This window comes from Rhynchophorus ferrugineus, unplaced genomic scaffold, assembly GCF_030347505.1.
Source record: "Rhynchophorus ferrugineus isolate W39M unplaced genomic scaffold, kcgeb_rfMv2 rfM6, whole genome shotgun sequence".
NCBI lineage: Eukaryota > Metazoa > Arthropoda > Insecta > Coleoptera > Curculionidae > Rhynchophorus > Rhynchophorus ferrugineus.
The window spans coordinates 21,103,346-21,124,270 of NW_027472585.1; the positions used below are offsets into that span (position 1 = coordinate 21,103,346).

A 20,925-nucleotide genomic window follows, 5' to 3' on the forward strand; every position below is an offset into this window, starting at 1 on the left:
CTACATAGATTCTTTCGGAAGGGGATTAGTTTCTAACATTACAAAAATAAATATTTGATATATATTTATATGAATAAACACCCCGCAACTTATAACAACAAAACATGCTGTAACGATCATAAATTTCTTTGATACTTAATCCAATCGTTTTGAGATTTTTAATATTATTAACCATTTTTTTATTGGAAGCCAAATACTTCTTCGAAGGAAAATGATTCTGCATTTGTTTACTATCTGTGTATCTGGGTACACAACACTTCCTAGATCGATAATTCACTCTACCATTGTACTTCCCATTTATATATACTAATGAACGAATAATTTAATGTCTAAACGTTATAAAAATCTAAAGACACTATTATTTATGTCAGGCATACTGAAAATGGCGCTTAGAAAAAATAAACAATATACGAACCATAGAAACGGAGTGATCAGATCCCGTCCCGGCTCTTAGCATAGCGATTTAAACGAGTAATAAGATAAAAGTAGCGAAAACTAGATGTTGGACGTCGCGAAACATTTCCCCAAAATGTCCTATAAAATTAAATCTCTATTTCTCCGTAGCAGACATACAAAAAGCCAATGATGTGAAGACTAGTGTTTATCAATATGTCAAAATAATGATCCAGGTCAATATAGCAGCAAATAAGTGAATCATAGTTATAGTACTACCTTGACACCAAATAACTTTCCTTTATTACCATGAATAAAAAAAATATCCAGGATAACCCCAATATACCAAAACATAAATACAAATAAAATTCTATTCATATTTAATTCATTAACGATAAAAATATAAAATACAATATTACTGAAATTATAACAATACAACAGAACTCAGCATACCTCCCAGTTACTTCTATTACTGAGGATAATCTGGCGGTATGACTCGAGCGTTAAGCTCTCCGCGAAAGGGAACAGTCTCAAGGCGTTTCGGACATCGTGTTGATGTAGCTTGTATACCTCACATTGAGTGATCGCGACCATAGTTACTCGATGGATCTGAGACAGTACCACGGAGATATCGCCGTAATACGAGCCATCCTCTAAATGGCAAATCTAGAATGAACGGATATAGTTTAGTCGTGGATAATTAGCAAGTCTGATGAACACTTACCTCACTGTTATCTGAATCGAAAAGGGCAGTCGTTCCAGTTTTGATGTAGTAGAGGTTGTTTGAAGGAACCCCTTTTCTAAAAATGATATCCCCCGAACAATAAAATGTAGAATTCATGCCGGAAATTATGTGGATCAACACTTTATTTGGAAGTAGACGAATCAGTTCGATGTTCGACATGCAAAGCTCCAACTTATATTTTGGTAATTCCTGAAAATATTAAGATACATTTTCATGTGATATTTACTGTGCTAATTCCGAGGTTTATAATAGATGAATTGATTTGAAAAAAAGTTTCACTCACCGACTACTTCTTTTCATTTTAATTTATATTAATATCAAGTCACATAATAAAAATACTTATTACCCATTACTCATTCATTATGGAGAACTTGAATACGTAAAAAACATCATAAAACAAAATAAAATGTAAATATCAATATAATTTTACTGAAAATCAACTAGAAGACTCGTGGCGTAGAAATGTGATTACGTGCTAAAATTCGTAAGCAAATGATTCATTTCAACTTGGAAATAACAGTGAACAAAAAGCCAAAAGGATGCTTTAATATAATTTAAAGAAGTAGTTTTTAATAATTAAGTTTTCGGATAATGCCTAGTAATGCAATATCATCATCAAATATTATTATTATTGCTTATTTACACTCAGGGATAACACTGGTATAAAGTAAGTAAGAAAATAAGACACAATTAATTAAGTAAGTTCCCCTATTTGTCTTACAAGGACACTATCTTGTGGTACGCACACATATAAATGAGCATTAAATGTGAATATTCACCCCTGTATCTTATTCTGAAGTGACAATCGGAATTTTAGGATTTGAGAATATGACTCACCTGACTAGATAATTGAATAGTCATTCATTATGGAAAACTTGAATATGAAGAAAACATAATGAAACAAAATAAAATGTAAATCTTAATATAATTTTACCGAAAATCAACTAGAAGACTCGTGGCGTAGAAATCTCATTAAGTGCTAAAATTCGTAAACAAATGATTCATTTCAACTTGGAAACAACGATGAACAAAAACCCAAAGGATGCCTTAATATAATTTAGAGAAGTTATAAGTAAGTTTTTGGATAATGTGTAAACCTCTAACAATAAGCTTATCGCAGCTATTATGATATACAAGTTAATTTTTTGGTTTTCTGATCAGCATTAAAATTTTCTTCGGGAACAATCATCTAAACTGTTTTCCTAAAAACTTTAAGAAAAAAATACGCACACTATATTCACTTATTGACAATGTATTATTGTTGAAAGTAAGAATTGTAACTTGCAAATTTGAAAGCAAAAAATACTATATTAATATAACATTTTCTCATCTGAAGCTAATTGTGCTAATTTTAAAGCCCAGAAATACAATTATACATTTAATTTAATTTAAAAAGTTTTTACGAAAATATTTAATTGATCTATGTAATAATTAGTTTCAATTGATAAACAATTCTAAAATAATTGAGAATATCTAGCACAGAGGTCTATATAAATTACAAAAAAACCTTTGGAAATATCCAGCACGTGATTCAACTTATACGTAATTTCTCATAACCATTCAATAAATCAAATACAACTAGATTGGTTCTCAGATGCCAAATGTATTTAAGTGCGTGATGAATTCATCGTATGGGACATCATTCTAAAACAAATTCAATAATATATAAACATAAACCAAATCACTCGAATTTGAAATAGAACATTTGATAAATTTGAAAGACATTGCTTTTATTTGAAAACACACATAAATAGCCATAAATAGCCATGATGCTGATACTTAATAATATGATAAAATAAAAGCCAGCATAAAAGACTAAAATATTATTTCGTTTGCATAAATGTTGATCGTAATCTCTATGTCTTATATTACCTTTCGCAAATTTTCTGTCAACATAAGGAGGAGCTCGTCCTCATCGTAGAAGCTCTTCTGAAATCTGAAATCGAAGTAGCTGTAAATTTGATCCCGCAGATGAGGCGGCAGCCCTTTGTAATTCATGTAGACGGATATCTGTTGGTATCTGTCTTCACCAATATTGGATGTAACTAGATATCTTTGCCAGATAATGTAAATTTTCGCTGAAACCATTTGAAATTCAATTAATTAAATAAATTCGTTTTTAAGCTGATAAAAAAGTAATTTCAGTTTAGCATCCGGGTTAAATTGTGCACTATTTCCATAAACGGTTCCATAAATGAGGATTTAATTATCTTATCCGTCACGCGCTTATCGCATTCAATTTGTCTCGGTATTATCTAGCATCGTCTATCAATAAATGAAACAAAATTATTCATCAATGGAAAACGTACCAAGTGTTAATTTTATAAAGCTTTGGGTACACTAGTTCACAACGTCGATACAGAAACAATATTGGAAACAAGAAACAATATCAAACAAACCTATGGATCGCACAAGAATACATCCAGTACGCATGAAAAATTTAGCTGTGTGCGTCAGCCTGGTAGAGTCAATCCAAAATAGTGGATTAAGTAAGACACCTTCCGATAGCCCCAACAAATGGGTCCAGTTTTATAGAAAGGTAAAAGGGCACTTCTCAAGCTTCAACACAAATATCAATACCAAAACGCCAATAAGCAAAACTGTAGGTACTGGTCTGGTACTTGGTTAAATCAAACAGCATAAGACTCCCTCCAAAGTCGTTGTAGTCGGAAACACAAACATTGGAAATACTATTCCCTCAAAGAAAATAACTAATTTGAAAAAAACCAAGGTAGTTTGTAAAAAAAAGGAAAGAATAATCGAGAACTACGGAACTGAATTTTTATGGGGATATCATTAAAAAAAAGTAGACAAAAAACGATCTATTCTGGAACGCTTCTTTGTAACTAATCGATTGCTCTAAATTGTATGAATGTTATAGAGATTAATGATGCTCATCTATTTTTAAAACTTTGTACTTAGTAAGACTATTTTCCATAAATAAATGAATGTTATTATTGTTAAAGCCTTTTTCAGTTTCACTTTTTACATTTTATTAACGAGTTTACTATGGAACAATCTTTAGAAATGTTGAATGGGTGTCTTTTACTAGACACGCTTAGTGCAATCTTAATAATAAATTGATTTATTAGTACTTTTTATCTGAACTTAGATCAATTCACAAGCAACTTTGATAACTTCTTGGGTCCATTTAATCTCGAGGCTGCCGGGGAGTTATTCGTCTTCATTTATTTTATAGTACTAACCATTGGAATTAATCGAAAAACTTTCTTCTGACTGCGTAATCGATGTGATATCTTTGATGAATATCACGATTCATATTCCAAGTGCGGTTTCTTTTTCCATGGGCATGTCAATGATTATAAATATCCAAAATCTCTACTATCAATTATATCTAAATTATTCTTGAAACGCGTCAAACTAATTATCAAATATAAGCAAGTCATTCTGGGTCACTAATTTAGATTTAGAAAGAAATATTTCTCAATTGATCAGGTATATCATATTAGGAACGAAATTGAGAAAACTTTGGAGAAAGAACATTTTTACAGCCATATTTCTAAATCTGGTCCAAGCCTTTAATAAAATATGGCATAACGGCTTCCAATACAAGTTGTGAAACAAATTACTTAGGCAGATGAGTCAGATACTTAAATGCTATATTTCTAATCATCATTTAAAATAAGATACGATGACGAATATTAGTATATGTTAAATTGAATCCCTATCTGCGTGGGTATATCGTAATATCTTTATATGTGAAGAAGTAATAATGATAACATTTGTTGATAACACTATGTAATGCTACGATGTCTACAAATTCACGTTCCAAAAAATATACACAGAAATTTCTATCAGACTCAAAAATATGGTATTTGGGGACGACAATCCGAATTTCGAAGAGTGCACAATATAATTCTAGCAAATACTGAAACAAATGTAGATCTACTGTGTGCAATTATACAGTTGCACAAATAAATATAATAGGAGCATAATCTAAATATACCGAAACAAAGTGTTCCGCAGAATTGTTAATGCCCCATTGTTAAAGTTAAATAATTAAAATGTTTGGGAAAAAGCATCAAGAAACAGGTCCTGACCTTAAAAACATCGAAGTTCTATCGCTGCTCGATAAGTTTTAACAAAAAAATTCAACCGACTTCAAAAAATAAATAAGGAACTCACTAAAATGTAATAAATAATCAAACTTAAACTTTTAACACAAAAAAAAACCTTTTAAAATAAAATACTTACGTAATAATCGTTATAATAACTAAATAAAAATCAGTCTGAAATTGGTTAAATTTTTTTATTAAAAATATTTTATTTATCTCTTTTTAGTGTTAGATATTTACTCAATAAATTACACAATTATTTAATTAATAATACAATGGGTAGACCAAGTAAAGATGCAACCCGTATGAGGAAAAGTAATAATAAACAAACAATGATTGATATTAAAAAACACTTCAGGCCACCGGATCCGCTACTTAGTCAAGGTGAATTGACAAATGTTCTAACTAAACAACAAAACGTTAGTTTTCCCCGCCGGGAATCGAACCCATGACCTCCGTTAGGGAGCTAAACGCTTTAATCATATATCAATCACTCCACAGTAATGTACAATATTTATACGATGTTGTATATGCTATAATTTGTGCTTAAAATGCAAACTGGATGGCTTCTGCACTGAACGACTTCAGCAAAAACATTATACACAAAAAATATGTAAAAACATTATACGTGCCTTCGAAATTTGATATTTCCCCCTCTTTGGTCCCATTTGGTTCAATGGGATCACCTCAGAAATTCACTCTATCGAATAAGAAAAAATAATTTTGAAAATCAGCCCACAATTGACGGAGAAATTGGCAAACATACATTAAAAAAATATGTACAGCCGAACATAGAATCTTCTCATTTTCCGAAGCGAAAATAGTTATGTGTGAAAACTGTGTCGTGTTTCAAAGCCACGTGAAGTAGGAATATCTGCATAACTAAATGTTTAGATCTGAAATCTAAGATCTAAAGTTTAAACACAATATATAGGAAAAATTATTAAATAATTGTAGTTAATAACTAAAAAATAGTAATAAAAACACATTTTAAATTAGTTGGCTCCAACTTTATATAGCACATTCTAGGAATCGCCTGTGATATCAAAACACAAATGTTTATGAATTTCTGATGAAAATATTATTATGAATGGCGGAACGCTCGTAAACTTTTATATTTCAACATTTCCGATTAAAAATCTTATTAAAGTTATTTTGTTTTTCAAAACATATTCCATGGAAGCAAATACATTTTTTCATTGGGTTAATATGTTCCAGTCAATTTTCTAAATGTTTTTTTATAGAAACCAAGAAACACCGCATTCTAATTTTGACATGCGGAAATAATATCAAGGAAGGGAAGTGAATTTCTTATTTTTTGATGCAGTGCTTAACTGAAATTACCCACTTATCACATTAATTTATGGTACGTACCAATTAACCACATTTCCAACACTATGCCCATGAAACCGATAATTATGTACTCCATAAATCTGTAATAATTGTTCAGGACAGGAGCCCGACTAATCTTGAACAGCATCAATGCGGTCAGGTACATTCCCCGGAGTGCCAATTTATAGTCCTCTTTGCTTTTTATATACATGACAAGGTAGGGCATTTGGTCGATTAAAAACTTGATGGCGCAGCAGAACAAGTAGACGCAGTAGATCCGCAAAATTATGGAGACCACAGTTTCAAACGTAGATGATAATCCGCATTGCTAAAATATAATTTGACCATTAATAAAATCACATTTAATATATTCAGACCTGAAGCTCAAATAACACCTGTTAGGGACACACAACATAGAAGGGTGGGTAAGATTAAATAGGGAGAACATTTGCCGACAATCTGAGTACAGTGTTTCAGCCTTTCTTAGAGTCCGAATAAGAACTTTCAAGGAAAGAAAATCATCAGGTAACGATTTCGTCGACACAACTCTCTTTTCGTTCAAATTGTTACTAGGTTCTACTAGTATAAATGAAATGTTTCATTGCATTTTTTACAATTTAGTTTTTTTTAGAAATAAGTCCGAAATACAGTAGATCAGATGGCTAAACAATATGGTCACGTAGTATTACGACTTCATCACTGCATATTATATTCAATCCAATGTAGTTGATGCTGGTCAAGAAGGATATTCCACCTATAACTGTTTGTAGCATTGTCAACACCTTCGGTTTGGATGAACTCGATACGACATACAGAGGAAGTAATTGATAAGTGGAATCGTGAACATGTTTTAGACAGATTGGAAATTAACAGTTTAGTGATACGAGGGTCACTGTTTATATTTCGGGAATTGGCGACACTCTTGTCATTTGAGTCCATCTAACGGTTCCATTGTAAAGTTTGACATTTTTGACGATATACGTACTCGGAAAATTTTTTTCGCACGGACGCTATTTGTTTATCTTGTATTTAGTTGAAAGTTTCATCTCGGCAAAAAATGGAACTGAATCGTGAACATTTTCGTGCGATTTTTTACGATTTTCGATGTGGATTATCACAACAAGAGTGCATCAATCAACTTAATTTGACTTTTGGCGATTGAACTCCATCAAAAACCACCGTGTATCGCTGGTTTATTGAATTCATTCGTGGTCGTAGTTCGCTGTTCGACGAGTTTCGTGAGGGTCGTCCAAAATCAGCTGTAGTGCCAGAAAACATCGATGCTGTGTGCGAAATTATTAAGCAAGATCGTCATGTCACCTATTGTGAGATTGCGACATCCCTCAGCATTTCGTCCACGAGCATATATGGGATTTTAGATCAACATTTAGCTGTGCGAAAGTTGTGTTCACGTTGGATATCACACCATTTGACAATCGCTCAAAAAAAGGCTCGTGTCGATTGGTGCAAAGTAATGCTTAAGAAATTCAATCGCGGTACATCGAAAAACGTTTATGAAATCGTGATAGGTGACGAATCATGGATATATTCGTATAAATAAGGAAAACAAAAAAGAGACTCCGGATTTTTCTTCAGCATAACTATGCGAGCTTTCACACATCGGCTCAAACAAAATACTATTTGAGCACTCAAAACATCGAATTGATGGGCCATCCGCCGTACAGCCCTGACTTGGCATGCAATGATTCCTTTTTGTTCCCATCCGTGAAGAATTAACTAAGAGGGCAATGATTTTCATCGCCCTAATAAGATATTGAATCACGTTTTGAAGATACCTTTCCATTCGGAATGGAATAAATGCTTTGAAAATTGGTTTAAGCGTATGCAAAATTGTATCGATGATCGTGGCGAGTACTTTACACTCCAGAAATTTCATTTCCTAATAGTAAATCAAAAAATAAAAAATGGACCAACTATAGGCAATTAATGTGTGACCGAATCACAGTACAATGATCAAAGTCAGGTGGGAAAACTTTAGATTGACAGCTTCAGGATATATAAACGCAAACTTGGCGACCTGAGAGATTACCATCAGCATGGAGGAAAGGGATCATGCTTCCGATATAAAGAAAATAGAGGAAGTTAAAAGAGAAGATCTTCAATAAAGCGTTAGCAAAATGTTCATGGAGATTACAAGGAAAAGATGAAAGGGATTTCATTTCTGTAAAATGCGTATGGAATAGAGAATAATACAATCAAGGTTACTCAGTATTCAAATAACCTGTAATGAGAATATGTAATTCAATTACAAATATATATTTGATATTTGTATTTAAATTACTTCTTAAAATTCAATTTAAATTTATTTTAATTACTTGACGGTGATATATATTCTAATTAGAATTTCAGTACTTATGGACTAAAAATCTATTTCTATATAAAACTATCTATAAAAGTGATGGTACATAGTACATTTAAAAATCTAGTATTTATGAAAGTAAATTCCTCTGTTACTATTAGTATTACTAATAAGTATATTGTATAATATTTAATAATTTCTACGTTATTTGTGTTTTAATTAAATCAAAACATGTATTTTGTCCACCTCTAAATATAATCAATATTAAAAACCTGCTGTTCTGAATAATCTAAACTTAACGTATTTCAATTATGACTTAAGAAAATGTTTGCCTCATAAAAATAATAACATTTTAAAAATTGTTAAATTACTAAAACATTTGTTAAAATTAAATTATGCAAGGCTTACCAATCGCAAGATTTCAGCTGCTCGTTCTATTGAAGTGTAATGAATTATCCTCAACACGCTTAACCATTTAAATAGATTGTCGTAGAAGTACGGAAATAACTTCACTTTTGACAATACCAGAAAAGTGGGTAATACAGAAAGTGCGTCAGGTATGAAGTATGTTGTTAAATATTTCCTAAAATATAATTATTGCTAAAAATATACCTATGTATATATTTTTTACATATACTAAGTTCAATAAGTTCGGTTTGTTATTCATGTGTGCTCAAAACATAAATTTAATTTAATTAAATAAAATATTAATACTACAATATTTCACATTCACCGCATTCTGCGTTGTCGTTTTTATTTTAAAACATTGCTATATAAAAATTTCAAAATAACCATAGCAATCAACTTCAGTTTTCCTGGCATACCTTCTTTTCTGGACTTCTGGATAAGACATTACTAAGAGAGTTACGATTCAGGAACCATTGGGAAGTGAAAATCAGAAAAATCGCTACAGTATTTCGGTGTTCCTTCCTTATCAATCTCATCAATTCTGTTCTATGTGGGTCATATATAAACTATGTCTAATGCCTTGAACCTAGATGTATTTTAATTTGTAAAGTTGGGATTGTGCAAATTTTATTGTATATGTAAAATTTCATTTATGCTTTAGGTCCTCGACGATAGTACTTATACGTATTCTTCCTAATGAGTTTCCTCTTGCTCAACAATGCTTTTTGAACGAGAATATTTAGACGGGAATTTTTAATGCTTTAAAAGATATTTAAAGAGTTTTAGGAAGCGTTGAAAATAATAAGGAAATAAACAGCAAAGCTATTAGAAAATATAGGAAGTCCATTTATATTTATTATACGGGTTTAGTAGTTAAAGGCCCCTAAATAAAATATTTATGTCAAGTACGTATTTCTTACGTTATTGCATTATTTCGTTATTGCAGAAACAACCCAAAAACTACATAATAAACGATGTTTTCTACTCATAAATCAAACTATTACTAAGTTATGTTGAGAAAAGGACATTTTTTAATACAAGAACTTCTTACTTATTTACTATCCAAATTTTGTTGCCGCTGGTGAATCGTCTACCAGGAATAGCTTCATGTTCAAATATATTTAAATTGCCGGTGTCGTTTATATCGAAGTTCAACAAGTCGCTTCTTCTTTCCTTAAATGAAATAGTTTTTCAAGTGAATTAAAAGTTTTTCTGTCTGTTTAAAACTCTTTATAATATTTTGACGTGAATCAGGATTCCGGGGAGATCATAAGTGTGTTCTCTTTTGAATTCGTTCAATTAGCAGAAATAAAATTAATCATCCAGAAAAGACAACAACAACAACAACATCCAAAAAACGTTGGGTTGACAATCGATCCGCAGTTACTCGAAGTATTCCTTGATGTAGATATGTGGAGTTTATTCAAAAGTATCACAGTTGAGGCTATAAGGCCATAAAATGTGTATTGAATGTACTGAAAGACCCCTTGTTACAAACTATTTCAAATAGGAAGCATTCAAATTTTAAAAAACATCCTTACTCCATGAATTTCTGGCAAAACATCACATTTCAGGGTAAGTCATCAAAGATGGACTGAACTTGCTATAGTTTACAGCAATAACCTAGTGGAATTTGGACAGAAGGTTGGAGTTCGGAATGAATGGACACTAAAGACAGATTATAATAGCTCATTGCAGTTTTCCAGTCATTGATAATTAGAATCTGGAGTTACCAAAACTTGGAAAACCATTCCATAGAAGGATACTATGGAAATTTTTGTAGAAATAGTGGTATTTCTTCAAATGCAAACTGGCGGATAAAGTTAGAGGCGATAGATAGAAGAAGCGTACAACATATCACTTGTTACAAAGCCTGGTCTCAAATTCCAATATAAATCGAACAACCCAATTGATCTCATCGTACATCTATATTATCGTCAGTTTGGTCATCAGTATCGAGCTCAAAGTTGTAGATTTGTTAGTTAGTAGTAAACACATAAGTTGGAGCATTGGCTATTCCAATCTTTGCTATTTTAACACAATTTCCTATCTATACCTATCTTGATGACCCTTGATACTAAATTCGGATGGATGCACCATGTTAAAAATATATGAAGAACTGAAACTAAGATATAAACAAAATCTTATGGTTATTAGGTAGATATTTAGCCCAATATATAATAAGCTTTTGCTTTAACAACATGTCTTGAAATCAGTGTGATGGTGTTCAACTTTGGGATTGTACCAGCAGATGTATGTAACTGAGACTCCATCAACACAACAATGTTGAGATTCTCCAGCTCCTAGATAATAATGGTTTAATTTGAAGATTAAAGAAAGTATAGCCATTTGACTTATTTCAGTGAAATTATAAGCAAAACTTACTCTAACTCTAAAATTAAAAACAGTGACGTAGATTTTAATACCAGAGTTTCTATCGTATTTATTTATTCTAATACTTTGTAATTTTAAACCATAGAAACTTTAGTAACATTAATTTAAGTTATTTTGTACTATAAGTTAATTTAATTTTAAAATGGAAGATATATACTTTTATTTTTTAATATACCGTGTATCCTGTCCTAAACTTCAGATTATGTAAATAAAATGAAACTGAAAATATTAGTCTGCAAGTAAACAAAAAAGAGACAATAAACCTTATTATACAATCGAAATATTTAACAATAATTAATACAACGTGTAAGAACATATTTTTTTAATATTAAATAAATATAATTTTTAAACGACTCGATCGAAAACTCATTAGTGTAAAACTAAAAACAAAAAGAAAACTAGTTGAAGAAAATTTCACCAGCGATAAGCTTTCTTTAAAGAAATTTAAATAAATTGTCATGTTTGAAACATGAAACTATCCTAATATCAGAGCAGAAGACAACGTATTTTGAAACATTGCGCCACATTTATTATACATAGTTACCGGTTCGCGATTCTCCGGATTTACTGTTATTTTACAGAATCATTTCCCTTCTGTCGATTTTCCAGAAAACAGAAGCTGTATAATTTTGTAAGACTGAATATTTTTGACGTTATATAATATGTAATACTATATTACAAGCTTTTTTACGGTTTTACTTAGTTTCAAGGAATAATGTTTATAGTAGTAGAGCTAATTTATGGGTTCCCTCTATATATCTCATCAAAGTTTCTTAATTGATTAATGCTACAAATGTTTTATAAATTGATATTTGAGTAGTAATTCTTTTATATCAAATATATGATATTTACTGATCATTTGTAGATCACGTGGCACGTATATTATAAGGAATTATTCCCTAACTAATATTTTTCCTTTAACATTGTTCTTGTAATCGAAATCTAAGATTTCAAACCGAAACTCAGTTATCATCTAAAGGACTCCAGGTACGTTTAAAATGCGGCATCATTTTTACATGTAGCTTAACTATAAACTATACTAATTCAAAATTTGTAAAATGTTTTAAGTTTTTCATAGTTAATCATATTTACATTGAATTTCCTTGCAATCCTATAGTTGCATACCATAGGTCCACACTCACCTCAAGTTTTTATACAATAATAATTTGTTGTAGAGTGAATCGACTTCCAATTGTCATCCAAACAACCACTTTTATTTTGATCCACAAATTTGCTTGCTTTCTAACATGCAATTTCCACTTAAGCTTTGAATCCACAGCTATGTCCAAGTATTCTGCTATATATTTGTTCATATACGTAATCACCAACTATCTTTAATCTTTTTTGTAATCTCTATTTTCTATGTGAAATCCATATATGTAAACTTAGTAGACTTAGCAGTATAATATGTTATTCTCCATTTCTTAGCCCAATCAGTAATATTATATACAACTATTTGTCGTCAGCAAATGTATCCATTATTACTTCTTCATATTTATGGATATCACTTGTATGAAGTAAATATAATATTGGTCCAATTGGTTGACACCAAACCTAAATATTAGTCACCGCATCTCATCCCGAAATTATGATTAGAATGCACGTTTTGAGAATCTCTTTTCGATACCCTCATAAAATATCCGCAAACTTCCAACAACATAGACATATATTATAATCGCAGTGTGGAGTTGAATATAATAAACTGAAACTGAAAGCTGGCTAAAAATATTCCTTTCCAAAAGTAACACTTTAGACAGATCGATTAACAGCGCTTATTACCCTTATAGTTAAATTAAACTCTATATGAAAAATGTGTCAAATTTTAAACATATCTGTGCACTAACTGGCTCATTCAACAAACCCTATCAACACTGAATTTGACGATTTAGATGCAGAACAACATTAAGATAAAAATTCCCGCAACATATATGTTGTGCTTTTAAATACATTTCAAAAAATCAAAAGGACAAGCAAAAATATTAAATATATACAAAAATATGATGCAATTAGAAGACCTAAAGATACGATGGCAACTTAAAGCAAATTAATTTAAAGCAAGCTATTTAAATTACTTCTTGACACGCATCCAACGAACCCGGTAGAAATGATCACTTACCAATGTTCTAAATTAAACAGGAAATTGATGCTGTGGTAAACTACTACCATTTACAACCACTACCTCCAACACCGACTTTGGGAAATGTAGAAAACATTACAATAAAATATACTTTCGATCCTACAAATTGGCAGTTATTTAAAGGGTAAAAATTGAACCAGATATTTGAGCTAATATCCAATCTTTTTCTAGCAAAAGACTAATTATGTTAAGTCTGCAGGACGATATCTAACTAACGGCCGTACAAGACTGCTTGCAAAGGCTAAGTATATATATATATATATATATATATATATATATATATATATATATATATATATATATACCGGAGAAGCATCTAGAATATCAGGTTTGCATGATAACGAAGCAACTCCAAGAATAGAGAAGAATAGTCTCAAAACAGCCAAAGTACGATAAATAAAACTAATGGAAAAAGCCCAAAAATATTTCTCTAAGAAATGGGGAATAAAACTAAACGATACGTTCTCTCATGTGGATTTCATTTATAAAATATAGGTTATTAGATTGATAGATAGAATAATATAATAATAATATATTATAACAATAATAATAATATTGGTTCTGAAGTAATAATTTCATAATCACCAATAATCACCAATCATTCATAAACACAATAAAATACTACTAAAATAGACATGAAAGTCGAGGCCAAGTTCAAGTGGAAAAAAACATTTTAAGAAAAAATATGCAGAACCTGCAAGGGCTAAAAAAATTGGGTGTTTGCTTCAGTGAAGAGATGTTGATTGAATTATCACTTCACAAGTTCTTATTGCATAAAAACATTTTGAAAGTAGTGTGGATATACGATATGCAATAAAGTAAACTCATTTGCTTCTAAACATATTTTTTTTATAAATACATTCGTAACAGTTAGAAGGTTTACCGCAATCATAAGAAATAATCATAGGGAAATTTAAATACAGAATTCTTAAGTAAAATTATGCAAGGCAATATTGAGATTTTTTGTAAAGATTCAATCCAAATATTTAGGATTATTTTAAAAATTATTTCATATAACATTTTGTGATAGAAATATTATCCAGTTTGATCTAATTGGAAGATATTAAGTATTTTCTAAATTTATAAATAATTTAGCACATAATCAAGACAGATTGATTACTCTCTGTAGAAGGGAGTAAAAAAATTAAATCGATCGAAAACCATTCGCTACTCCCTGATGCATAGAAAAAATTGTGAAGAGTTATTCAAAAACTTCAAAGGAAATTTTCAACGAAATTCGAAACAATAGACAGGTTTGTTGGTGACACTGAATTACTAGAAGCAGCAACAAATGGCGAATAAAGTTATATGTGAATTTATCGAATTGTCTCTTCACAACAAATTGTTATTATATAAACATATTTTGAAGTCAATGTTTAACAATGCAGTTGCACAAAGACATTCAATATTAATATTACAAAAATTTAACGAAACAAAGTTTGTTGGCGTCTCATGGTATATGAATGAAGACATAATAGTACGAACAGTTTGAAATTTACACGTAAATATTGAATACATGATATAATTACTTGGCAATTCTTCTTTTCTCCAAAATAACCTGGACATTTTCTTCATGGTAGTACCCAACCCAGAACTTTAGGAAAATGTGCAATGTCATAATTAAGTCAAAAATTTTCTTCTCTTCTTTAAAATACGAATATCTTTTAACCAATGAAACGTCGAATAATAATACCTTCGTGAAATACCATATGTGCACCAACGCCATAAAATATTCGTAATATAAGCTGAAAAAACTCGTAAATTACTGTCCAACTTGATGCGCTCATACTGGTTCCTTACTGTAATAAACTGAATGGATGAATGATCCATCTGTACCGTATCAAGTGCCGAATTTCTTCTGTGCGTATTTCGCTCTTGGATCGAAAAACTCTCTCGGTATAGGGATGTCTGGAGCTAACCATGAAAATCTGTACTAGTTTACGTCGCAAGGCAATAAACGCGCCGCTATCGATAACCTCATTAGTGATGTGCGATTCTCTGAGGCTATCCAGCAAAGTGCAATGGTGCTTGTCAGATATGGATGCCCACTTTCCACGCACGAAGGCTAGATAAGAACTGATTTTATATGGTATTTTGTCGACGGTCTTTTTAGAAATCCGACTCTTCCTACGGGCGGTATCTTCCATTTTCGATAAATCAATCGGAGAACAGGAATTGATATTTTTTTGATAGGAACGTCACTAAATTACTGGTTGTTTTAAAATAATAGGTTGCGTCGGTAACAGGGCATTTGTAAATAAAATCGCTATATAGTAAAATTTAATGTGAAAATTGAGTAGATGCAAAAAGGATTATAGGTAAAAAAAGGTTAAAAAGGAGCCGGCTTGATGACGCAGTGGTAAATGGGACAGGACGGTCCTCCTACTGTTGCGATAGCTGCGGATTAGAATCCTGCTGCGGCATGGTCATAAATTTATCTTTATGATTGCTTAATATTTGTGATTGTCCTAAGCGAGAGTGTAAAATCCGTAAGGAAAATGATCCCAGTCATGCCAATAACCAGGCTGGGTTGGACCGATTGTTTTCTGGGCTGATTTCTAAAATTGGTCGCTCGCCAGTCGGTAGGCATAATGCCGAAGAACATGGTTCGGAGCCCACGTTAAGGTATAGGTCCAGTCCAGATAAATCCCTAGTTGATAAAAGGAGACTTTAAAATATATTTTAAAAAAGGCGCAGGAAATAAAATAGTTGCAAAATTCATAACAAAATCTGCAACACTATGTTTATTACAGTACTTACTAAGATGACAGCAAAAACATTTAATGAACAAATTAGTTTTCATATCAGTGAGATATTCATATTTTTTTCTTCATAGTTAAAATTTAATGTCGCACCTAAAATAGTCTAGATAACTGTAATAAATAATCACAAAAATATTGATTTATAATAATAATATACTATACAGAGATTATTGGAAATACATTTATTTTGAAATTAAATGTGGGATTACTAAGATTTTACCAGAAATGAAAGCGCAAAATGTTAAAATTCGTCATGTTAAATCAAACACCAATCAGAAGAGCTACGAAATTTTGACGTCACTTACCGTTTCCTAACCAGCATTTCCGCATTCCAACATTTGGACTTTTTAACGCGCTTCGATTTTATTTCAATTATTGATCTTACATTTCACAGTTAAAAAGTTGGTTTTGTGCAACCAAAGAAAAGAAGCAGTAAGTGAAAGAATCGAACTGGGAGTTATCGAGACAAGTATCTAAATTTCTACACAATTTATTCGTCGATAATGACTGTATTGTGGCAGTAACTAAAATAATAATTTTAAAATAATATTAGAGCTTTTATAGAATACTATATAGAGAATTATGGAATTTTACAGAAATTTTATAGGGTCTGTTTGTGAATCGGTGATGCTAATAATACAAAGAAAATGGCTCCAAGTTCAGTTATACTGCAAATATCGGAAATAAAGCTTAAAGTCAAGTTCTTAACATTTTTAGTCCCTCGAGCCTGATCAAGGATTAGACACCAACGTTATTATATAGGTAAAGATATTGAGGCTTGTAACATTCTTCATAATACATAGTAACAGTACAATGCCACAGGACTACAATACGCCAGGCTCTACTAGACTACAGGACTCTAGGCTAAAATACTCTTGGACAATGCTATATTTTGACATCTATAAACTTCAGGTCAGTTAAGTAAGGTGCCTAAGGCAAATTCTATATATTTCTCTTCAAGGTAATATCAGAAATAAAGTCGCACACTCAGTATGTAACAATGTAAATAACAAATCACCGTTGAAGAACAGATCCAGAGACACACATGCCTATATTTGTCACAGATTTCTGTAGCAAAATTGACCTTCTAGAAAGATAAAATGGCCTGTTATGGAATGTTATCCGAAGCCAAAACTTTTGTTGTGTTTGGCAGATTTGGTAAATTTTCGAAACCCTACGGCATCAACTGCAGCGTGTAGGTTATGAAGTAGACCCTCCGAGCTCACTACGAATTGATATTGATGATGACTTACTATGTTAACTTCCTTACTAACACAGCAGTTAAATCAAGCTCACAAAGGAAACCTTTGCGAAGTTGTATCAAATACATTACACTTTTTGATAGACACTTACCATTAGATAATTATTTATTATTATAAAGTTACACATTTTAAAGCAGTCGCCACAATAAATCATTTTGGCATTATAAGGTAGCATTCTACAGATATGTCTTCAGTCTTGCGGCAGTCCGAAATGAGAAATGCTCTAGCATGTTGGCAGTCTTCTTGTCAAATATTGCAGACATTGTAATTATATAATAGCTTCATTTACACCATCCATTAGTAAAGTCACTTCAATTATTTTGCATTAACCTTATATTACCAACTGATTCTTAATTTGCTTACAGATTACTATAAATATCTATTACAATAGAAACAATATTTATAGTCGATTCAAAACAGCAGTGAACTCACATCATCAATATAAGGCTGTCGAAGAAAGACAATAGTTTCCTTCTCATTTTATTCTATTTAAAAAGAGATAGAATGCTGTTAAACATGTAACCGAATGAGACTGCAAAAGTCGTTCGTTGTCAAACGTCTGCTGAATTCTTCAAAATATTATAATTACGGGTTATAAACCGGCAACCGTTTTAACGCTTTGTTTTAATACATTTCAATTCGTCGCTGTTTTTATACAAAATAGTTTTCAGCGTGTTGCAGCTGATATTAGTACACCTAGTAAATTAGCAGCACTGAATATTAATACGGACCCGGTCACTAAAATACCTCAAAAAATAAGAAGCAGTATAACCTTAAATTTACCAAAATAAACCGTTTTTATGCGAAACGGACGACGAATCAAGATCAGCTTGATGTTAGCTGTATCCGAGATCAAATGTATGAAATGTACTTTTTTCAGTGGATAAAACATAAATCAAACAAAAGAGCATAATTTGATACAATTATTTTAAAGACAATTGTTTCGAAAGTATCTATAAAAGCAGCAATAAAGAGATGCAGCTATTTGAGGCATGTAGAACATCCTTTCATAGACTTTTAGGTAATATAGGATTTAAATGGCGTAAAGATAAACCACGAAGAGGTTTAACGGAACTTCTAGACACTGCTTTTAAAAGAATACAATTTTTAAAAACATATAACAAAATCAAGGAAGGATTATTATATCAATTTGTATATTTAGATGAGACGTGAATTTTTCAGAATGGCACATTGAGACGCTCATGGCAAGATGACAATAAATACAGTGTAAAGACAATTAAAGGTTGATGGAAATAGGTAAAAGTTGGAACAACTATCTATTAGGTTTTGTGAGACATAACATGTATTAATAATTCATTGCAGGCATATAGTTCTTCATGCTGAAAATAGGAATGGTTTTATTCCTGGTGCAGAATTAGTGTTTTCCTCGAAGTCCGAGGTTGACTACCATGGAGAAATGAACCATAACTTGTTTTTGCAGTGGTTTGAAAATCAGGTTTTAAAGAACTTGGAAGAACCATCAGTTATTGTTATGGACAATGCACCATATCATAATACACTGGTGGAGAAGATCCCAACAACTGCATCAACAAAGGCTGCAAAGAATTATTACAATAGACATTTAGGTCGAGAAGGATATTCAAACCAGAACTGTCTGGATTTCTGGAAATAAGCATTGTCGACAATAGCACCTTCGGTTTGGATGAGCTCGATCAGATACATTGAAAGAGAAATTGATAAATGGTGGAATCGTGAGCACGTTTTGGATAGATTGCAAATAAAAAGCTTAGTTATTCACTTGAGTAGTGATTCTGAAAATGACAGTGATTGAATAAAACTTTATTAATGTTTGTTTATGATTCAATGCTGACAATTACCAAGATGGTGATGAAAGAGGAAACGACTAAAGGTCAATATATAATTAATATACTTTAACATTAGGAAATGGTATTATAGATTAAAATGTTAGAGGAGAGAAATAATACTAAGTGTTTTGCAGATATGGCAATTGCATTAAAGAGAATGCAGTGATTAAATTTAGTACTATCAAGAAAGATATATACAGGTAGTAAGAGGAGAAACTAAGGAGAAACACAATAATATCAAAATTACTTTACAAGTATGCTCTCTAATGAGAGCAAAAATAGCACTTAGGTATACTTAGATATATTATTGTTCATTAGGTGGATTAAGCTTTCGAGAGATAGCACTACATAATAATGCTCCTGCCTATACTAATGTGGAAAAAACTTGTACACAATGTAAATATAATTAAAAAAAAACTCTAACTTGTAAATTATTGCGACTGTATAATTATTTGTAGTTTTAAGTTCTTCGATAATATATTCATTATATGTACTATAATGTTAAAATAAATTATATTAGATAACATTTTTGTTTCATTATTTTATTTAGATTAGAATTTTGTTAAATGTCAAAGTTAAAAGGTACTAAATCTCAGATTTGATGCGTTAACATTGCGACGCTTTCAACGTCATCAATTCAGATCACGTCGATTCACTGCTGTTTTGAATAAACTATATATAACTAAGTATCTTATACTAAAATATATAAAAATCCGTTTAAAAATAGCTTTTACAAATTTTGTACTTTTCACTAATCGTGTTTCTTAAGTTTACTATATACACGTAACTACAATACAAAATTCTTTTGAGGAACAACATTTTCTTTTGAAACTATAAACGCCCGTTATATCAGCAAATTAAAGCTGTTTGACAGTGATAAATCATTGTTCCATAACTAGTTTTTTCTTTTGATAACTCGTAAACTAAACAAATAATATCTTGAAAGAATAATCAAAAAGCAAAGACTGACAAATTTCGGACAAAAAATGCCATTTCCATCAGATTGGTGAATGCGATTGGTGTTCAGCCTACTACGATGAATTATCAATCTCGTCCTAAATATGATAGTAAATACATTTTCCATAAAACTATTAATCATATTTCGTTAAATATTAGATGCCTACATGTATATTTGAAGAGATCTGTTTTCTAAATACATCGTACGGCTGTATCATTTCTCATTTTTCGGTTTTGATGATTAAATAATAGCGATACCAAACTCATATCATTGACATAGAACGATGTGGAGGAACAAAAATGTTCGAAGACT

The 20,925-nt window shown here is 31.2% G+C and overlaps 1 protein-coding gene across 1 annotated transcript; it reads right to left on the reverse strand.

Moving 5' to 3' along the window:
* Positions 1-756: 756 nt before the first annotated feature.
* Positions 757-15,986, reverse strand: LOC143198331 (potassium/sodium hyperpolarization-activated cyclic nucleotide-gated channel 2-like). Its single transcript, XM_076407489.1, has 7 exons — positions 15,606-15,986; positions 15,335-15,550; positions 9,275-9,449; positions 6,589-6,874; positions 3,011-3,216; positions 1,118-1,327; positions 757-1,059 (listed from the first exon to the last, which is right to left on the reverse strand). The coding sequence occupies exons 1-7, from the start codon at positions 15,950-15,952 to the stop codon at positions 838-840; spliced, it is 1,662 nt and encodes a 553-aa protein (XP_076263604.1). The 5' UTR covers positions 15,953-15,986; the 3' UTR covers positions 757-837.
* Positions 15,987-20,925: the final 4,939 nt, after the last annotated feature.